This window comes from Cyprinus carpio, chromosome B23 (genome assembly GCF_018340385.1).
Source record: "Cyprinus carpio isolate SPL01 chromosome B23, ASM1834038v1, whole genome shotgun sequence".
Taxonomy (NCBI): Eukaryota; Metazoa; Chordata; class Actinopteri; order Cypriniformes; family Cyprinidae; genus Cyprinus; species Cyprinus carpio.
Genome location: NC_056619.1, coordinates 4,064,229 through 4,087,138, shown reverse-complemented (window position 1 = coordinate 4,087,138; position 22,910 = coordinate 4,064,229). Strand labels below are relative to the sequence as shown.

Genomic DNA, 22,910 nt, shown 5'->3' with positions numbered 1-22,910 from the left:
TCCCTTACATTTATTCCTAATTAGCCATTATTCCCTCAATTTGTTTTCAGTGTTAATCCCTTTCCTTGTACTTCTGTAGCCCTTCTCCAGTCTGTAAATGAGTTTCTACTGTTTCTAATCTTTCATGTGCCTTGGTGTATGTATACATATATACATCAACAAAAGATTCCCTGTTGGACATGTATGCCATTTTCTATGCTTTCTTGCCTCAGAGTTTTGTTACTAATGTTCTTATTTACAAACCAAGCCTTTTCTGTAATGTGCCTATGCTATATTGGAGAAAGTATACGTTTTTAATTTTGCTTTCCATATGAAACATAATCAAGCCTGAGAATAAAGTACTAATTCAACAATGAAAAAGGTGTTGTTTTTTCTTTTCAAGTTGGAAAATTCATGACCATTTTTTAATTTAAATTTATTCCGCAAATAATATTTTGTAAAAATCATTACAAGCCTAAGCGTTCACACTGGTGAATCTGTTTTGACACAAATAATAATGATTTTACTTTCAATGACATTTCAGGGGAAAAAAAAAGTGCCGTGGTATTGATGCTCACCTACAGCATACAACTCAACCTCTCTGAGGTGCAATTATGTCAGTCATATTTTAAGAAATACAAAAGGGCTCAATGAGAGCTGTGCAGTTTGCGCTTTGAACCACCATAAATCCCCTAAAAATGGTAATTCCTCCCCAGAAGAAAAATATAGGAAATACACATCCAAAATAAAGTTCTCCATGGAGTTTAACTGGGGTCTATCACTTCACAAAGACAAGGTCTGTTTTTCCCTCTATCCTATCCAAATAGAAAAAGCAGCTGGCTGATAATCCAAACCATGTCTTGAACAATGGGAGAGCTGGTCACTCTTGGAGAAAAAGGCAATATTCATTGGAGGAGAGTTTTTTTTGTTTTGTTTTTGCAGAGTTGTTCTCCAGTGCTCCTGTTAAAGTATAATCTGTCATGTGTTAAAAAAAAGCCTTCAATTAAAGGCCACATGTGCTGTAATCCCATGGGTTGGTATCGCTTCACATTCATTCATACATCCACTCTCCTCTTCAGTCAGACTCTGTGAAAAGAAACAAGTATTAAAACACAAAAACAACCTCATACTGGAAACAATCTAAGGGCTGATCCCATCCTCAAATAAGCTATAAAGTAAATGGCTAAAATGGCTGAACATTAATCACCTTTAGTATTTGTTGATATCTCAACTACTGACTTCTTGGTTTGATCATTAGAGATTAGGCTGCTTCCTGACTGCTCCACCTTTACAACTTCATGGTCTGGATGTTGTGATGCTGGAGCAGCTTCAGTTGGGGTTGCAGATGATGGTTTAGTCATCACACCTGCTGTGCTCTCAGAGTTCCTTTCCTCCAATAAAAGTGGCGTCTTATTTACAAACCACGCGCCGATTGATTCCTCACCTAACCCACTTGATTTGACAATCTCCTCCAACTTAGTCTCATCTAGTTTACCATGTTTGTCTAGGTGCTCCTTTAGGACACTAATGTTATCTTTCTGGAAGTCTTCCTCGTCTACCATGGTCTGGTAACTCTCAAGCCACTTGAGCTGGCCATTCTTCAGGACATAGCGGCAATCTCCAAACCAACGTACCACCTCTGGTCGCGGTAGGCCTGTTTTAGTTATCAGCTCATTGTACTGGGGACTACTCGGCCAGTGGGTGCGTGCAAAGACTTGCTTCAGCAGGTGGAGTTGTTCCGGTGTCTTCTTTCCTCGGTATGGGGAGGTCTGAGGAACAGCTGTCTGAGAGAGAGATTGTGCCCTGTTAGCCTCATTCAGTTGACTGCCCTCTGGCTCTCCTTTTCCATTAGATTCAGTAACTTTCAGCATTTTGAGATTGATTTTGATAGGGTTAACTTTCGGCTCACTACCGGTCTCATCCTTCTGTTTCTCCTCTTTGTCTTCTTGTGTTTCCTTGCAGGAATCGTCAGCTTCATGGGTTTCCTCATTGCAGTTTTTTTCCTTGTTTATTCGATGCTCCTCTGCTTCTCCCACCAGATCATCTTCCCTTTCTGCCCTCTCAGCTTCCTCTTTCTTCTTCTCTGCTGCTACCCTCCTCCGTCGCTCAGCAAACCAACCATGGATCTCACGGCGAGTCATCTTGGTTTCTATTCTTAACCGGTCAACTTCTTCACTCTGTGGATCTGGGTCCTGTGCAAAGCTGGCCTCCAAAGCACGAACCTGGTGGGGCTCTCGCTCTTTGTACCGTATCGCTGTGAAATCTGGTGATGGGGGGCGTGGAGGACGCCGTGTTGGAGTTGGTGGGGATGATGTCTGTGAGGGGCTGAGAGGTGACTGCTGGGGAGTTTTGGGCCTCTCTGGGGGTGTACAGTTTTCGGACAGGTCCACAGCAGCAGGAGTATCCAGTTGGGAAATGCTACCACTAGTAACAATTTGACCTCCGCCGCTTGACCTTGAACCTTTCAGATTCCGGAAGTGGTAGCGGCGGTCGCTGAACCATTTCCGTACTTCACGTACAGACAGACCAGTTAGGCTTATAAGTCGGTCTACTTCCTCCTGATTAGGAAACTGGCTAACAAGGAAGCTCTCCTTTAAGGCTGCCAGCTGTTCCTGCGACTTTTTGGTTTTGTTAAAGCTGGGGTCCAGGAAGTTAGTGGTGGGGAATATACGAGAGTTCATAGAGACAGGAGAGTCTGATTTACTTGGTACTGCGCTATCTGTTGTAGTCGTAGATGCAGAGGTTGTGGCTGGAGTGGTACTGGCAGTTGAAACAATGTCCTTGCTGTTAATGTTGGTTTTAGCCTCAGAACTGCCTTTTACCCTCACTTTTCACAACGTTACCGTTGCTCTGAATGCAAGTGGCATTAATACCCGGTGTATTGACCTTAACTTTACTGTTGCTATTTGACTTAGCAGGGCTGCTGCTACCAATACTGATTACACTAGCCTGGCTACATAAGCTGCTTGTACTACTTACAGCATTGCTGCTGCTGCTACTACTGCAATTTCCACTACTGCTGCTACCAACAGTGCCTAAAACCATGCTGATTCCTTTATCGGCCACCAGGGCTGCCGCGGGTCTGGCCTGCATCGTATGCTTTGCAGCAGCCTGAGGTTTAGGTGTTACGGCTAATGCAACAGGGGCACTGCTGACCTGAATTCCATTAGCCATCATCGGCTGGGTGACAATCACCCCTCCTTGCCCAACAAGGCTACCTTGTAAGATATGAGGGATGCCAGTTGTGCCCAGAACTGTGATAGTTGGTTGAGTAGTGGTGTGGTGGGTGTGCCGTTGCTGTTGGCTGTTTGAGGGTGCTGCCTGTATGATGGTATTGAACATTTTTCTGCGGGCATCTTCTATTTCCTCTGGAGACCAGCTGATTCCTTGTTTCAGCCTCTGTGCTGTGAACCAGATCTTGATCTGCTCCTCGGGGTATTTGGTGACTACAGTAAGGTAGCAAAGCTCAGCCTTGGTTGGATAAGGGAACTTGCTAAAGGATGTCTTTAAGAAACTGCTATTGTCCATGGATGCATTGTAAGTAGGAATGCTGCTCAGGGGGACCATTACTTTTGGAAGATTCTTAGTACTTGATGATGAGGATGCCGAAGAGGAGTGGGATGAGGAGACAGTGATTGGAGCAGAGTGTTGATTGAGACTTCTGTTCTGCACAACGGATATGACTTGTGTAACAGCTGTCTTCAGCATGGGCAAAGCCCCAGAGCCATTCACAATCTGTATGGCCGATGGCAGGGCAACTTTGCTGGCTGCTCCATTGTGTACAATAGTGGGCACATGAGTGACCGTAACTGCAGGAGAGTCACTTTTCTCCACCACTTTGGTAATAACGGGGGGAGGGTCATCAGTTGCAGGGTGGGAAACTACAATCCTTTTGGGTTCTGATTTACCCTTCAGCATTTTCATGATTGGTGTCTTGGTGATGGATATCTCATATTCTTTAGAGCTAATGCTTTCACAAGGCTCCCCGCAAAGACTCTGCTCTACTTTGATTCTATTGTCCTTCTTTTTGAGCTGAAGTGTGGTGTTTATTGTACTCGGATGGACACGGGCATTGTGCAGTGCCAAGCCCTCAAATTTTGCTGCACTAACCCCACAATCCACGCAAAAAAACCAAGGGTCAATGCGGAAATCTGGGTGCCCACTGTAGACATGATCAAGGAAAAGATTTAGGTCCTGGGTCTCAAAGTTACATGGCCTACAAGTGTAAATGCCGCCATCTTTATGGGTATCACCTGCTTCTTGCCCAGTGGACTCATCCAAACTTTGACTGCTTTTTCCACTTTCTTCCTCTGTAACAGAAAAGCCAATGTCCTGGGTTGAAGGGGAAAGTCTGTCCAGCTCAAAGTCATCCTGCAGATGCATGGCTTTTACAGGAATCATGCATGGAACGGTTGACTTCCTCTTGCTAGCCATGGTTCTGTCTACTTAGTCTCCAGTGAGAGTCCTGATTAATTATGATGGTTATCCACTCTTATTGAACATCCACTGAGAACTTTTTGATGCACATTATCATCAATTCATTATAAGTATTTAATGTCCTTAATGGTTTCAGGCAGCAGATCGTCTGTAAAGAAAAAACAACAGCTTTTGAGAACCACAGAAATCAAGCTCAATTTAGTTACTATACTAAAATAACAAAAACTGCCTATTGACCTTCTATCTTTAAACGTCTTTTCACTTACAGTACAAAAGAGAAGAGCTGTTTTTATGTCTGTCTCTGATGACTGAGCTACTTTCAAAGAAGCTTTTAAAGCCTCTCATTCTGTTTGCGGAGCGTCCTCACACCCCCATGCCCTCTCAGAAAAACTTTAACTTTTGTTGTTTTAAGTGAATGACATACTATCAATCAAGCCACATGTATTTTTTCATACCACAAATGTGAGAAAACATACATTCCATAATAATGTTCAACAGTGTATTCACTAAACAACAACACAGGAAAAAAGCACTGGAGTTAATTTCTGATTCAAATGACCTACTAGATGACCTACTAGACCCATTGCCTACTAGAAAGTAGAAATATAGGTCACTTTCAATTCACTAATCTTAGACTGCAGCAAGCAAACATACCCAGGAACAGGGCAGCACAATTTCTTTGTTGCAAGTTAACCCTTCAAATGATAGGGATTTGGGGCCACAAATGGCAAAACATATGACAAGAAAGGACCACAACGATGACAACAAGAACATGTTTCCAATAAGAAGATACCGTATGACCATTAACCAAGCTGAAAAGAGCAGTACAGCTTTCTCCAATTCTACCATGTCACAAAGGGACACAGGAAAGGTTTGGTCTGATAACATGGTCTAGTTAGCCCCTGCTGGTAGATGCTGTATTTACACCATCAGGATCCTAAAGTATTATTCTCCAGATGGCCATTATATATTAATCATATATTCTGACTACATCAGAATTTTGCAAGCCATATAGACCTATTTGGAGTAGACATCACAGTTACATCACTTGCAGCTGCATTGTGGGAGCAGAAAAACACTGGTAACAGGTGGAGGGAAATGGGTAAAACGCATAAATAAATAAAAAAAAAATGTATTGTTGTGCCTTTGGATGTCAGAATTGGAATGCAAATCATTTGTATAGAATACTGTACACGCCATTTGACACTAAACGCAAAAAACAGACAAACTTTTGATAAAACCTCCTATGATTACTCTACTTCTAAAGCACAAATTTGATTTACACAATAGGTCTACATAATGTTCACATATGCTGCCCTAAAGTTACAGTATAAAATACTATTTAAACCTATAACATTTGACTTAACATTTACCTATCTATTTTATCTCACAGTTCTGACTTTTTTTCCCAAGCAAATACAAATTTAAATATCCTAGTTCGGACTTTAAAACTCAACAATAGTGAGTTTGTCAATTATGAGGAAAAAAGGCAGAAGTGTGAGATACAAACTCATAATTCTGATCCGAGAGGAAAAGGGAGAATGACGAGTTGATTTTTCTTATCAGAATTGTGAGATATAACCTCACACTTTCTAAGAGATTAATTGCGAGAATAAAGTCAGAAATTTGAAATATCTACTCAAATGTACCTTTTTTTTTGTTATTCTTTTATTCCATGACTTTCATAGAATGCTATAGACATAGTAATTTTTCTACCACCATATGCTCCGCCCACACAAAAAAACATCATCACTGTTTGCAAACACAGAATTGGTCTATATAAATCACTATTTCTTTGTTATGGTTTAGATTATGTTTTTCCAGCGCCCAAACTTTTGGAGGGCTCTTAAAGATGAGAAATCTACTTTTTTTTTCTCTGTCAGCTGCTGTTGATTTTATGAGCTGTACATGTTCTGGTGGCATTAGCCACGCTGGCATTGTCATGATATGATTTTCCTGCAGCTTCAGAGTGATTAGACACATTGCATTTATGGATCAGATTAGGGTTGTGCCGATAGATGATAGTATCGTAGATGATAGATAGTATTATGGCTTATTTGTCCAGTCACATTTCTTTTTATAGTGTTGCGCATTATAACCAATTACGATTACATTGAGTTTATGAACGCAATGGCCAATCAGAGGGTGTGCAAATGAGTCATCGCTGAAACACCAGAGTTTTTGTTGCTTATTGTGCAAGCGTGCTGACTGAATTCAGCTCTCTCGTGAATTTCTTTCATCAGAAACAACAAAGTGCAGATGTACGTGCGATGTAAGTATAAGAGATAGCTTCACTGATTATAACAGGAGTGTTTTTTAAAGTGCATATACTTGCGCTAGACTGAAGTCAGTGATGATGTTCTTTCCTAATGTAAATGTTCTTTGCTCGTTTTCTGTAGCTGGTGTTTGAATAAATAAGGAAATGTAAGCATTATAATTAGCAACATACAATTTTTTAATTAAATTGTGCTCAAGTTAAATACAAATTCATTCATATTAAAAATATTTTATGACCCTTATGCTACTGACTAAAAATATATAATGTGCAGTTAACAGATTACACTAACATTAGGCTGCTTTTAGCCGTACACTGGCCTGGAGTTGGTTCACTCTCCGGCTATGAAACTAAGTAAGTTAATAATTAAATAAATTTAATTTAATTAACACTGAGTGCGACACGAAAAAGCGATGCGAATCGCAGACGAACGTTGCTTTCCCACCAAGCGCGAAACGATTAATCGCCTTATACAAATTCACACTACACTGTAAACCCAAACAGTACTACTAACTTATAAAGATTAAGAACACTGCAGTTAAAGTCTGTTAAATCGTTGACGCAACTTATAACAATTACATTTTCTGAACGAGGAATTTCGTTTTATTTTTGTGTGGTTCAACAGTTTTGAGTAAACTCAAAATTATTATTTTTAAGTTTACTGAGTGACGTAAAGTGACGTCAGGTCGTTGCTCTAATTGACGTTCAGAAGAATCCATCCAACATGGCGGAGACTCGCAAGCGACCGGAGCAAACTTAATGGAACAACTTGTAAGTAAGTCAAAACAACTGTGAAAATTTCTTATTTCTTTTTGAGTGTTGTAAGAATATCATGATAAATGAATGTTTAAATTTTTGGGAAATGCTGTTTTTACACAGCGCTGTAAAGCGTGGCATTTCACTAGTGCTTTTGAATGCTATTTTAGCATCACTGCTTATAGTTTAATGTTAACGATAAAGAAGGGCACTACTGTTAACGTTAGCCGGTATTTTTCAGTAAACGCAGTCCTAATGTACGTTTTGAATGTCGCTACGGTTAACTGCGATGTTTAGGGCTGCATTTGTCAAAAGCATCGTGAGCTAACATTAAGTCGATTGTTGAGACCATTTGGTGGCAAATGTTTCTACGATCATCTTAGCCATACAAAGCTTTTTTTGGGAAATGCCCTGGTAAATGTGATTTGTGGTATTTGGTCTGTTTTTAAACAACTAGCTGCTAAGAGTATTAAACCAAAATTAGGTTAAAGCTAATACACAGACATGAATTTGCAATATATTAAATTTACAAAAGCAGTCTACAAACTTGTAGTAAACCTTTACAAACTTTCTTTAATTGCAGGCTGAGCTGGATGCAGAATACAAAAGAGTGAGCCTCAACACTTAAGGCCCCCGATATACTTCAAATGAAATCAAAGAACGAACTGACTCCATTTCGAACAAAATCAGGCCGAAATGAAGTTCGTTTTATACTCGTTTTGGCAGTTCGAAACAGCTGACCAAAGCAAACTTTCTGGGGAAGTTCGTTTTGGCTCCTAAACACCTTTGAGTTTCTATTGGTCCGTGGCGGTTACACAATCGGTGGGTGTGTTCTGAAACTCCACCTTCTTTGTCATGTGATTTTTGACATGACACCATATAAAATATAAAAAGGTATAACAATTTATCCAGTTTAATATAATAAATGAACATTAATAAAAAAAAAGTAAACTGACTCCACATCATGCTAAAGTTTTACAGACTGAGACATTCACACTTCCCATAAAGGACTGATTATGGTTCTTTTGTACTGCAAACATGATACTTGACTCTGAACTGCTGCTAATCATTATTCTTTTGTCTATAATATTTTGACCATTGGTGCCCGTCTCACACCTAGATTTGCCTACACTTTTTTCATTTCAAATTTGTTGTGTTCAGGGCATACACGCGAGTGTCGCAACATGTTTACATTAATCTACACCCACCTCCAGCAGCGCAGTCTACACCGCACCTCCAGTTCAGAAAGAAGAAGACTCAGCATTTTCAAACTTCTTTTTGCCCCCAAACGAAGAACGAAAACGAACTTCGTTTGAAGTATACAGGGGCCTTTAAGGTAACTTCTATTGAGTTGAAGAGCAAGTTGTGTGATGTGTCCTCACATAACTTGGCTTTCTCTTTTCTACATCCAATGCTGGTTATACACTCACTTGTGCGTGTTTGTGGTTTTCTAGGTTTGTGCTGAGTTTCACCATATTAGAGAAAGTGGCAGACACCAGCAAGATTTCACAGATGTTGCATGACATTCTAAGTGTTTGATCTTCAGGTGAGTGCAAATTCACAAACACTAACTATCTCCATCACTGTCTTCATTTTATAAAAATAAAGTTGGCCTGATTGTTTATTTTTTTTTTGTTTACATGATGTCAACATGAAAGGAGCCCTGCATGCTCTCCCAGTGTATGTGTGTGAGGAGAACTGTTCTTCAGGACATGAAATGTAAGTATTAAGTGCATTAATAGATCTGAAATAGAGTTGGGGAACTATGACGTCAGAACTGTTCTTCATAATTTCCTATGGGTTTTTTAATGGGGTTTTTCATTTTATGAATAAAATAAAGCCTGTGGTAAACATAACTTGACGATACTTCTACGTTTTGCTCTACAGTGTAAACTGCACACACTCACAGAATAAACCTTCTTATCTAACTACTTATTAAAAACATACATTTTCAAAAATGTACATAACTGCTTTAAAATTTGTATTTTGGGTATGGAGGTGTGTAATTCATAATTGGCTACCTGCTTGTCATTTGTCATAAACATCCTTTATTGTTATAAAAATACCATGAGCTGCATAAAAACACATAGGCCTACAGAAATATATAGTTTGAATATAAATATAGACACCAACAACAACAACATCTCGACTCTATATTCTTTCTATGTTGGTTGAAAGTCCTCTACTTGGGTGTTTTTACGCTCGTGCTGAGTCTTCTCAGCTTTTAGCACCACCACGTCAACCTTTTGGGTAACAGCAGGTGCTCTGGCCACGTCATGTAATGCTCAAATCTTATTAATTGGACGGCCGTGTTTTCGCTTTGAGAGACTGAAAAGATTTGTCGGACTGGTTCGGTAAAAAAAAACAAAAAAAAAAACATTCGCATTTTCAGTGTGCAAATGTTCGCGGTCTGTGTGTATCCATAGTATCCATAGGAATCTGCAGTTTTCATTTCAGCATGTCATCGCATCCGATTCGTTTTTACTTTTTCGCGCTCAGTGTGGAAAGGCCTTTCACACTTCTACGATATCCCTCTTTTTCCCAGAAAATGGAAATGCCCTTCATTGCAGCTTGCTGGGGCGTTGCTGTTTGGCTCAGCAAAAGGGGGCATGGCCCTGCCAACGCTTTTGGATCACATAACCAACACAAAAGGGTTGCATGGTAGGCGGGCCTGACATCCATCACGCTGGTCAGACCCTGAGGACGAGAAGACGAGTGGGGGTTGGGCCCTTGAGTTTGGGCCGAGGTGCGAGCATGTGTGTGTGTGTGTGTGTGTGTGTGCACATGTGTTTGGGGCCATTAACTGTCGTAGGAAGCAGTGAGGTGTTTCAGCAAGGAATTTTTTTGCCTTGATACCAATTCCCCATCCCTACCCCCCTCACACACAACCTTTTCCACCCTCATCCAACAATCACAGAGCCGTTACCCCCCACATCTCCTCCTCCTCCTCTCTGGCTCACTCCAAGGGCTCTGGAATGTTCCACCATGAGCTGTTTAGCGAGTGGTCAACCTGAGAGCCAAGCTGCCGTCTGCAGCGAGCGTTAACCTATGAACAAAACTATGGACTGTCTCCCAGTCTGTTTGATCAAAAAATTATCAAACGCTTCAAATCTACACTGTTAGAAAATGTTCAAGACTGGGCGGACCAAATGTAAAAGTTACAAATTCGTAATTTAAAAACATGCATTGATGAACCACTATACTGACAAGCCAAAAAATACTGAAGGATTAGTCCTGGATCACTAGTTTGGCAATACTTGAGTGCAATGTTTACACTAAAAGGTACAAATAAATGAGTGTTCACCATCCAAAAAGCCTGAGCGCCTATACAGTCAGACATAACAAAAAAAAAAATTGTATTTTTGTCTTGTTTTCTAGTATAAATATCTAAACATTATTGAATCAAGATGCATTTACTTGACAAGTAAAATGATTCAATTTTGACTTAAGATTTTAAGTCTTGTTTTCTAAAAAAAAAAAAAAAAATTATGTATATATATTAAGTTTTTTCTTAAAACAAACAAAAATATCTGCCAATAGTGTAAAAAAATAATCTTAATTCAATGGCGCTAAACAAGATTATTTTTCGTGCACCACTGGCAGATATTTTTGCTTGTTCTGAGCAAAAACTAACAATATTTAAAAACATATATATATATAATATATTTTTTAGAAAACAAGACAAAAACAGTCTTTTTACTTGTCAAATAAATGCATCCTGATTCAATCATTTTTAGATATTTAAACTAGAAAACAAGACAAAAATACTAAGCAAGAAAATCATTTTTTGCAGCGTTGACACCGTCCTCACACTTCGGACTAACAGAATATCTTTGTCTCTCTGGAGAACATGCAAAATAAACAATGACACAATAGTGCCTAAACTGATCAATTTTGAACCACGTGGGTGTTTTATAAGATGAACACGATAAACATGACTAATGTGTGGTTGGGGTTACAATCTGTTCTCTATCCGTTACGTTTGCTTTGGCGAAAACACATGTCCCCTCCCCCATTCCCTCGCTCGCCCAGTCCGCAGGGAGACGGTCGTCAGCACACTGGGTGTTACTATCCCCATGGCAACAGTGCCCCCCCACCTCCACACGACTCTGTTTTCAACGTACACACACCAGATTAATTCACTCAGTGGTCAGCCGTGTTCCTGGCTTGCCCTGGTTTGTTTTCTCCAGACGCTGTGAGTACGAGAGCACTCCTGATCCAGTTTCACTGTGTCTGATAGGTGCGCTCGTTCTCACTCGCTGTCAACAGCATGGCCTCCCCTCAGTCCCTCGTCAAAGCCACCAATGCATTTTGGTGTGAACACATGTTTCTTGGTCACGACGTTAACACACATTTAGGGCTGGGCGATTTTTCAGATTTTATCGATTAATTCGAATTGAATGTTTTGCCATGATTTTGTTTTTTATAAATCGAGGAATCACTATTTTGAATAGAAATATTACCAAACGTTAGTTTTAGACACAAGATGCCAAAGATAACCGTAAAGATAAACGAATGATCGGTGATTAACGGCTCACGTGTGACGCGCTCTGTGAAGGACCTCGAGTAGGATATATCGCTAGTATCGAACACAGACAATGTTTTTCTCTGTGAACACTTTTGTTTTGACAAAGATGAGATGTGGGCTGTGGAATAGAAAACAATGCAAAAAAAGTTCAGTTTTTTTTTTTTAGCTTGAGCGCCGTGTTTTTAGACTACCATTGCATGCAAGAGACGCGAGCGCAGCGCATCCATGTTTACACAGAAAAAGCATTTTACTTGTATTTTTTCTGAACATATATGTATAAGACAAGTTTGTTCAAAGATGTAGTTGTAGTAGTGCATGCATCTTTTCTGCAAAGATATTTAACAAGTGATTTGTTTAACATTTGCATCACGTGCGGTGCACTTGGAATCAAATTTTCAGTCACAATTTATTTTAAGGTCCAATTCTCGCCATTAACTACGACTTTTTTTGCTCCTAACTGGTGCTTATTAATAGTTAGTGCGGCAGTTATAAAGTTTAGGTGTTGGGTAGAGTTTAGGGATGTAGAATATGCTCATGCAGAATAAGTGCATTTCAAGCACTAATAAATAGTCCATATGTTAGTAACAGGCATGCTAATAAGCTACTAGTTATTAGTGAGAATTGGTCCCTATGCTAAAAGTGTTACCGAGTTTTCTTTAACTAGAGGGTTAATAAAGAACGTTACTTGAATCGTGTTGGAGGTACATTTACAAGCTGACCAGTTTAAAATCAAGACTCGGTCAAACGTTCTAAAAATATCAGATTTTTTATTTTTTTTTGCCATATCACCCAGCCCTACATGCATTATTTTAAATTGGTAAGAAAAGTCAAATCTAAGGTAAAGTGAAAGTTGTTTTTTATACTGACAACATGCTTTGAAAATAAGACCCCCTCGTCGAGTAGGCCGGTGGCGTAGGTTGTCTTATGCACTGCTTTCTGATACACTTTTTGAAAATGCAACTTCAGCTGTGCCAAGTTTCTCAACGCAGAGCGGCACGGACTCGATGTCTCCAGCACCTAAGGTGTTAAGGCTCGGTTAAAAATGGAAGAGTGAGGGGAAAAAAAAAAAAAATGGCGGCACACCACACGCTCTGCTGTCCAACCTAAAATGGCTGACATCACCGTCTCCTAACCAGCGAGGGAGTGCAGTCCCAGCTCGTGCTGACCAGAGCCGCTAGAACGCACACGCAGGGACCCGCAACCCTTGACTTCAGACGCATTCACGCTCAGGACCAAGCCAAGGGAACGTTTCACAGGATTTGTGAGGGGATAGATTTGCACTAATCCCACCTGGAAGAGGGAAAGGAAAGTAAAACCAGGAAGACACACGAACAGAAACATCAACTGGGTGTAAAATCCCTGATTCACGGGTTTGTTTCCATCTTGATTTAGCGTCCGCTGAGGATCTAGGGTTTTATTTCTTTCTACAGTCGTAAAAAAATCATAATAGCGTTAAAAGAAAACAAATCACAGAGAGGTTAACATACTAATAATATTGTAATTGGACTGTCGTTCTCAGCACACAGAGCTGTTTTCAGGGTAACAGCTCTGATCGTGATTGTGAGACGTAAGAGTTACACTGACTGTGACCTTTAGCTGAGGAGGTTTCCTCGAGTCAAACACCAGGGCCTGCACTCTTTACTACTACACTTTAATGACTGAAAACAGTCTAACACCTTCAAGTGTGCATGATCATTCATACGTGTCACACTAGAAGCTGAATGAGTCTCAGATGACAGATACTGAGAGTTGATGACACAGTGCAGGGCCGCCAATGGGGACATAATTAATACAGTGGAATAACAGCAAATAAGATCTGTTAAAAAATGGCAGATTTAAATAAACACTGGTTAAATATTAAATAAACTACATGAAAAAGAAAAGAAAACAGAATTAAGATTAACAGCACTACATATGGGGAAATTAAAGTTTTGTTTTTTGTTTATTGGTCAAGCTGGGCTTCGTAAGCTTAAAGTGATGCTATGATCTCAAACTGACCACATATTCACCAATGGGGGGGGGTATAATTGAGATGAATAATAGCAAAATTGGCAATTTAAATAAGCACTGGTAAAATGTTAAATAAACATCATATTACATGAAAAGAGCCGAACAGGTTTATCATTGACAACACTACTGGTAGGACTGTCCAGATCTGACACAGGGGGAAACTGAAGAGTTTTGTTTATCGGTCGATCCTCTCAAAGTGACCACACAGGGCCCTTGCTCAGGTGAGGGTCATCACTAAAGAGGGGCACTAGATCATCCACTGCCAGCGGTACACTAGGAGTTTACAGATTATAAAAATAACACTAGTGATCACTGACTGGATGGAAGCATGCATGAATAGTAATCAACCCCCTGATCTGCAGTATAAATGCACTTCGGGATGAAAACTGTTCAGACAGATGAAGGGGTCAGTGATCTCTGCACTAGTAACTCACTCACACACACACACCGCGCGCGCGCACAACCATTAATCTACACGAACTTTAATTTCTAGTGTTATGAAATATGATCAGACATTACAAACCACGAACTACATCTCCGCCCGTTTCCTGTTCGCCATTGCACACAGAGCAGCAGTCAGTCACTTTTACTGTAGAGTGCACTATATCTGCTGTAGTGAAGGAGTGTGACCTCGAGGTGTAACAAGAAGAGTCAAACTCAAACACACACTCACCGCCAAACCCCGCGCTGCTCCAGCTGCCACGCGCGCAGTAATAAAACACGACTCAAGTCAGCCAGTGCTGGAGGACTCAGGCATGAGTGCAGCACAAAGGGCCCTCATTATTGTTTATGTCCAGTCGAGTGTGTGTGTGTTAGACAGACGGGGAAAGAAACTCACGCTGCGTCACCAGCAGCAGCGTCACGTGACCAGCTGCGTCACCGGCGCAGTGTTGCCAGATTGGATTGATGACCTCCAGGCCAAGTAATTCAGGCAAAATCAGCCCCAACTAAGTATTGAGTGCTGTACATGCTCATACTTTTCATGTTCATACTTATACAGTTGGCCAAGATTTCTAAAAATTCTTTCTTTGTATTGGTCTTAAGCAATATTCTAATTTTCTGAGATACTTAATTCGGGATTTTCCTTAGTTGTCAGTTATAATCATCAAAATTAAAAGAAATAAACATTTGAAATATATCAGTCTGTGTATAATGAATGAAAATAATATACAATTTTCACTTTTTGAATGGAATTAGTGAAATCAACTTTTGATGATATTCTAATTATATGACCAGCACCTGTACGCTGAATTATTTCCGGGAAGATCCCCGTTACAAGCGCGCTGAAACATCCGCCAGTTGTATCAAAAAGCAGCCCATGATTTTTATCATCCGGCCCAACGCATTTTTACCCCCGGTCTGATGTTACCAAAAGAAGCCCAATCTGGCAACACTGCACCTGCAGCATCCGAAAACCCTGATGATCGGCTCGTGAATATACGAATATACTGATAGTGAGTTATTAATATGATACGCGAAGATAACGACCTGCTGCACTCGTCGTCACAAATGAAAGTCATTCCTGCTCGAAGCAAACTGAAAAACATGTGTTTGAAAAGTGTTAAATTACAGTCATAGACTAGCGCAATTAAACTGGAGTAATTTGAATAACTACAATGTTTCTGTGGTTGAAGCTTTGCAAGTGCAGTGCAAGAGGAAGGATGCACTGCATGCTGCACAAGTAAGAGATGTAATAAGAGGCTCGCTTAAATATAAAGGGGATATACATACATACATATATATATATATATATATATATATATATATATATATATATATATATATATATATATATATATTAGGGCTGTCAAATGATTAATCACGATTAATCACATCCAAAATAAAAGTTTTGTTTACATAATATATGTGTGTATACTGTGTATATTTATTATGTACATATAAATACACACACATGCATGTATATATTTAAGAAGAATATGTTTATGTTTATATATTAAATATATTTATATATAATATAAAATATAAGAATATAAATATATAAATGTATATACATGTAAATATTTTCTAAATATATAATTTATGTGTGTGTATTTATATATACATAATAAATATACCCTGTACACATACATATATTATGTAAACAAAACTTTTATTTTGGATGTGATTAATCGTGATTAATCATTTGACAGCCCTAATATATATATATATATATATTTTTTATTTTGGTGATATATATTGTCATGTATAAAGAATCTTTATACTGTACAAAAAGTATGCGTGCTATTGTGAAACAGCTTTGTTTGTCTATATTACTGTCTTTTATATTTTCACTGTGATAAAGCAAATTTAAATTTTTAAAGTTTACATGTATCCATTCAGCATTTTGACATTTTATTTAATTATAAAAAATATTTGCTTTGTATTAAGTTGACCTCATTTTTCTACCTAGTGGAGGAATGCTACATAACCTGAGAAAAAAAATGGTGTTCATTTAATTCAAATGTGTTTATTTAGTGCATTTCACTGTAAATATATTTTTACACAAAAACTGGGGCTGTCAACCATTCAAATAATGGCGATTTAATAATAATCGTTAATAATAAGTATTTAGAAAGGTTTCCAATAAGTATTTAGAAAGCAGAAGGACATAATCTTTATTATGAATTGATTGTTTTTTTTTGTTTGTTTGTTTTATAGCTTGCCTAAGTCATCCACCCAACTTTGACAGCAAAATAAAGGCAGTCAAAATAAAATGCATTTTTTTCTAAAATTCTGTCACAACTCATACTTAGAACCAAATATTTAATATTTCGTTTATCTCCCTAATTTAAAGAAATGCATTTAAGTGGGATATATCCATTCAGTGAATATTTATGACTAAGATCTGGATTTGACTCTAATAAATGTCTAGAATTTTGTGATGATATTGAAACCAGGGAACATCTGTTTTTTTTACTGCATGTATGTGGATGCTTTATGGTCTGATATTCTTTACCCAGAGGTACCTCACCTTAGAAAGTTCACTGTGAAGGACATTATCTTTGGACTTGTGATGACAAAGACGACTTCCTTCTTAATAACTTACTTCTGCTGGGAAAATTTTATATATGCATATCTGAGTACTTCAAAGTGAAACCAACATCTTGTGCATTTTCATGAGTTTATTTCTTACACAACAGCCCCCAAACTGATGGGGAAGAAAATGCAATAAATCTTCTGTCATTTATAGATGACCATGATTTACAAGAAAAACCCCATAGCCCCCCATTTTATGTTTATTTATTTTCAAACACGTTTGTGTGTGTGTGTGTATTTATTCATGCACCTGTTCTGTATGTGCACATATATTCTAATGTAAAAGGTACTGATATTGCCACGTTGTTTGTACATGGCTAATTGCAAAAAGAAAAAGAAAAAGAAAAGAAAAAAAAATCTGTCAAACTCTCCGCGGGCCCTCTAGCGCCCCCTGCGGCCCCCCTTTACAACTGCAATAAGGGAAAGTTGGTCAAGTTGATTTGAGTAAAGTATGATTTTTTGTAAATTCTTCCACATGTACAGTACATACATACAGAGAATCGAAATTGAGTTACTCTCAGACCCCGGTGCATACAGATAACACTAACAGTAGAGCCTAAAAATCTAGATCAAATATAAAACTATAAGATAAACTATACAATAAGGGAATGTAAAAAAGACATAATAGAAAAAAATAAAATAAAAATAAGGTTAAATAAAAGCAGCACAAGACACAAGGCAGATAGAGTGCAAACCAGTGTGATCAAACACAGTGCAGATAAAAAGATTTTTAGTGCATCCTAAAAAAAAGCTTATTCAGTCTGATTAAAGTGACGAAAAGGGCTCAAGAGCAGTTATTTTATTTAAACTGACTGATGAGGTGGTAGAATGACGTCAGTTCCATGGTGAATGAGGTAGTGAGCAGGACCAATGCTGCACAAAGTGACTGGTGCATGTCATCGTATGTTAGAGTGAGGGGGGGTGGAAGGACCTGGAGATGTGGGATCTGGGGGGGGATGGGGGTCATAGTTCAGTGGTGCCTGAACTGGGGTTCATAATGAAGAGAGAGCGACTGATGCTGCATCCCAATGTGCCTACTTATACTATGCCTTTTTGGTGAAGAAAAAGTACACACTTTTGAGTGTGTAGTAGAAGAGTAGGCAAGCTTTGGGACATACTATCACGTCACACAGGACCGCTCTGTCGCATATATACACGCATCCTGTCACCCTAAAACTGGACACAGTTAACGTCCTCCATATTTCATTTCATTAAACTTCCTACCGTAGTGGAGAGAAATGAAGTAGCAGGTTGATCTGCGAGCCGCGGGTCTTCATACAGAGAAACTCTGCTCATATTTTCTGCATAATGATGCAGACCATGTTTATAAATGTTTATTTCGGATGTTTATAAAAGTTTACATTGCCGTTGAAGATGAAATATAACAGATAACAATAAATAAATATATAAATATATATTTTTACCAGGTTAAATGTTAATTATTAGTAACTCAAAACCCCTTTATAACCTCTCTACTTGCCCGTCGGTCGCGCGCATCCGCCATGTTTGTAGTTTTTTTTAACGCTTTTTATTCGTGTTTGTAGTTCTGAACCGAATCATTCGCCAAAGCGCAATGGATTGTGGGCAATATTAGCAATTAGCGCGTGCACGGATCCACACTTCAAAAATCGACTGGAAATAGTAGACCATCCGGGGACTTCTGGCTCACTCTTTTCAGTATAGGCCTACTATGCTTTGGGACACACTTGTTCTAATCTCACGTACTATTTAGGATGGACAGTATGAACACTGAGTGGAGGCCAGTTGTTACCACTGATTATAGATCAGTGGTTGTTATGCATAAAGTGTATCAAAGTATATTTAGAATATCCAGAATATAATATAGCACTGCCTCGAGAATCCACTGGTTTTCTTTCTACATAATAAAATATTAAAGACACAATTTCACACAGGACAGAGCCTCTTTACAATAATACATATTTCTAATAAATACAGATACCATATGCACACACAACGTGTGACTCTGTAAAAGATGCACGTGTGTTTTGTCACATAATCTTTTATCTAACGCTGCTGGGGGGGGGGTAAGTAAATAAATAAAAAACTCTCAAATGAGGGAAACGATATCTTATTGATTGATCGCATGATTGATCCATTCTCGTCGCAGTTCCTATGATTTCGCCTTCAGTTCTTGTAAATGCAGTGCTTTATTAAGCACATTTTAAAGAAACAGAACATGCAAACGAACTCTTTCTCTGAACTCATTCATGTACTATCAGTAACATCGCTGACCTGCGGAGGGCGCACGCGTCAGAGAGGCGTCCTGCGCTCTCATTGGCTGACCGTGCAGACGTCGCCATTCGCTCATTGGACGGCATGGCAAGGTCATGACTCCGCTGCGCAAGCGCAGAGCGGGTTCCCTCGCTGTGTCAATGTGGGGCGAGAAGCAGCAGCAGATCTGAGCTCTTGCGGGAGATTTTACAGTCGGGTCAAGTGTTCAGTCATCGGATCGCGTGTGTTCTCGAGCGTGCAGCGACGGAGCGTCATGACGAGCAGCTCGAAGCGAGAGGAGGAGCTTCACGCGGTGAACGGAGGACTGAAGCAGTCCACATGGAGCAAAGCCGTCCGCTGCAAAGCCGTGTGGGACGAGAAGGTCTGCTTAATCTCATCACGACGTGTGTGTGTGTGTGTGTGTGTGTGTGTGTGTGTGTGTGTGTGTGTGTGTGTGTGTGTGTGTGTGTGTGTGTGTGTGGTGTGTGCGTGTGTGAGTGTGTGTCTGTGTGTGTGTCTGTCTGCACTATGTGTCTGTCTGTGTGTGTGTGTGTGTGTGTGTGTGTGTGTGAGTCTGTGTGAGTGTGTGTGTGTGTGTGTGTGTCTGTGTGTGTGTGTGAGTGTGTGTCTGTGTGTCTGTGTGTGTGTGTGTGTGAGTGTGGGTGTCTGTGTGTGTCTGTGTGAGTGTGTGGTCTCTGTGAGTGTGTGTGTCTGTGTGTGTGTGTGTGTCTGTGTGTCACTGTCCAGGGTTTCAGGGCTCTAGGTGTCCTGGATAGGGATCGGGCTCTTTTAACCGATTAACGCTGCTCCACTTTATGATCATGTTCTATACACTCCGGGCAAAAGTTTGCGATCAGCAAGAGCTGTAATGTGTTTTTTGTGTGTATATATATAAGAAGTCTCTTCTGCTCATCAAAGCTGCATTTAAATTATTTAAAAATACAGAAGAAAAAAAACAGTAATATTGTGAAATATTATTGGAATTTAAAATAATGGATTCTATTTTAATATATTTTAGAATGTAATTTATTCCTGTGATCAAAGCCGTGTTTTCAGCATCAGTGTCACATGATCTTCAGAAATCGTAATATTATACTGATTTATTATTAATGTTGGCAAACTGTTGTGCCGCTTCATATTTTTTGGAACCTGTGACACTTTAACAAAAAAAGTTAAAAAGAACAGCATTTATTTAAAATGAAAATCTTACGTAACAGTAAACACTACTATTAAAAAAAAAAATCTCGGTCTGGACATATTTTTAGTTCTTTTTTTTAAAGAAATGTATATTTTTATCAAGCAAGGATGTGTTAAATTGAATTCAAAGTGACAGTCAAATACGTAAATACGTTTGTATTTTATACAATGCTGTTCTTTTGAACTTTTTATTCATCAAAAAGTCCTGAAACTGAAAAATGAAGCAGCGACTGTTTACAGCACTGATAATAAATCATCATATTAGAATGATTTCTGAAGGATCATGTGGATCTATATATATATATATTATATTTTTTATTTGCTGTCTTATTAATGTTGTTATACATGCATTTCTTTCATTTTGTTCTTGTTTTGATTGCAGGATGAGTTTTTAGACGTCGTCTACTGGTTCCGGCAAATCATCGCTGTCATCTTGGGTGTGATATGGGGTGTGGCACCTCTGAAAGGGTTTCTGGGGATAGCCATGTGAGTGCAGCTCAGAGTATAGTGTCTTCATGAGCTCTCAGAGTCATCCCCGTGACGTGTGACTGTGTTTCCTGCAGATTCTGTGTCATCAACGCAGGCGTCCTGTACGTGTACTTCAGCAGTTTCCAGCAGGTGGATGAGGAGGAGTACGGGGGAACATGGGAGCTCACCAAAGAGGGCTTCATGACTTCATTTGCTTTGTTTCTGGTAGATACATTCTGGCTTCGTGCTGTTTAACCTCTTGTGTTGTGTTTAACTGACGCTTCTTAATAGAGGCGCCCAAAACAATATAGAACATCTTCAGTGGGTTCCTGTTTCACATTTTACTATTACAGAGCATGAACTCTAGAATGAAAACTGTAGAGCGAGTATATTTGGAAACTTTGTGTGTTGAGTGCAAACTACATTTAAAAACTATAAGCAGCACGGGGATATTTGTAGCAATAGCCAACAATACATCGTATGGGTCAAAATTGTCCATTTTTCTTTTATGACAAAATCATTCAGATATTAAGTAAAAAATCAGTACATTTCCTACCATAAATACATCAAAACATAATTTGTGATTAGTATGCATTGCTAAAAGAATTAATTTGGACAACTTTAAAGGTGATTTTCTCAGTATTTTGTATTTTTGCACCCTCAGCTTCCAGATTTTCATATTGTTGTATCTCAGTCAGGTCAAATATTGTCCGATCCTAATAAACCATACATCATGGAAAGCTTATTTATTCAGCGTATATGACTGGTTTTGTGGTCCAGGGTCACATATTAATTAACAGTTATTTTCTGGTAGACAAAATGAAGTGGACTTAATGACAGAAAATGAATACAGAATTTAAACAAACTGATAGTGTTTTACTTTCTCTCGTCTAAAGCAGTTTAGGTTCAAAAGTGACACAGCTTGCTGTGTTGTATGAAAAAAATCACATTTTATCCCTAAAGGTAAACCTTTGCATTAATGAAGCCTATTTAAGCCCCCCCCCCCCCCCCCCTTTTTTATTTAATTAAAAAAATGGCACGTCCTGCAAATTGTCAAATGAAATGTTATTCTGTGAACAGTACCAGAGTATGGAAAAAGATCCTGTCTGGACACAACATTGTTTTTATTATAATCAACATGCATTGAATTCATTAGAACAAATGCAAGCATGTCTTGTTTTGTTTTTGTTTCTGTGGCTGTGTAGTGTGTGATAGCGCTGTGTGTTTGTCTGCAGGTGGTCTGGATCATCTTCTTCACGGCGCTACACTACGACTGAGGACTGCAGGACAGACAGAGACGGACGTTTATTTAAAGTGGTCTGGAAGCGCTGGATGCAGCTACTGTTCCGAGGCGTTTCTGCACATGTTTCTTCAGCATGTGTTGCGCCTGAGGAAGAGGTGCATCGTGGGTACAAGACCTTCTGAAACCCCGGAAGCTGATGTTGTCGAACCTTCTGAACCCCGGAAGCAGTGCACTGCCATGCTGTCGGGTTAATAACTGTTCTCTTCTTGATTGCTGCCGTATCAAGCAGGATTTAACTTAATTTGACGTTTTTCTTAGTTTCTTTCACGATTAGCATTCAATCGCACTCCATTATGACTAGTAAAATCAGATAGGAGCGTGTAAATTCTGTACAATTCATTTTATCGAATCCGTAATGTATTAAAGCATTTCTTATGTCTCGTTGATGTAACACTGCTCAGTATTTTATAGTGTATTGATGGAAATGCGAAGGGTCTGTATGCTTGTTGTGATTAAGGAGATGTAGCCGAGGCCGTAGAGAGACTATTTTCTGGATGAAATGTTTTGGAGAATAAAATAAAGCTGGGCTTTGTACCTGCCCTACACTTTTCAGCAGACGCTCCGCTCCAGTTCTGGTGGACTCTCTTTTTATCCAGTGTCTTTGTAGAAATCCAGTGAAGTTGAGAAGTGCTGGATTTCTGTTGACCTACGTAACATGACATCTGTCTGTTGTCAGAAGAGTAACACCG

The 22,910-nt window shown here is 39.2% G+C and overlaps 2 protein-coding genes across 2 annotated transcripts; one reads left to right on the top strand and one right to left on the bottom strand.

Moving 5' to 3' along the window:
* Nucleotides 1-907: 907 nt before the first annotated feature.
* On the bottom strand, nt 908-14,816 carry LOC109066469 (zinc fingers and homeoboxes protein 3-like). Its single transcript, XM_042750685.1, is given in 4 exon segments — nt 908-1,065; nt 1,187-2,799; nt 2,801-4,564; nt 14,659-14,816. Coding segments are annotated over 3 exon segments (3,237 nt in total). The 5' UTR covers nt 4,414-4,564; nt 14,659-14,816; the 3' UTR covers nt 908-1,054.
* A 4,594-nt stretch (nt 14,817-19,410) lies between these two features.
* On the top strand, nt 19,411-22,359 carry rab5if (RAB5 interacting factor). The gene is made up of 4 exons (XM_042750924.1): nt 19,411-19,635; nt 20,833-20,936; nt 21,014-21,143; nt 22,154-22,359. The coding sequence occupies exons 1-4, from the start codon at nt 19,528-19,530 to the stop codon at nt 22,193-22,195; spliced, it is 384 nt and encodes a 127-aa protein (XP_042606858.1). The 5' UTR covers nt 19,411-19,527; the 3' UTR covers nt 22,196-22,359.
* Nucleotides 22,360-22,910: the final 551 nt, after the last annotated feature.

What these genes read in the sequence shown, in the direction of transcription:
- rab5if (XM_042750924.1), top strand. Translation starts at nt 19,528, where the DNA reads ATGACGAGCAGCTCGAAGCGAGAGGAGGAGCTTCACGCGGTGAACGGA. An exon ending in AAGCCGTGTGGGACGAGAAG is followed by an intron (nt 19,636 to 20,832) that starts GTCTGCTTAATC and finishes TTTTGATTGCAG; the next exon opens with GATGAGTTTTTAGACGTCGT. An exon ending in CTTCATTTGCTTTGTTTCTG is followed by an intron (nt 21,144 to 22,153) that starts GTAGATACATTC and finishes GTTTGTCTGCAG; the next exon opens with GTGGTCTGGATCATCTTCTT.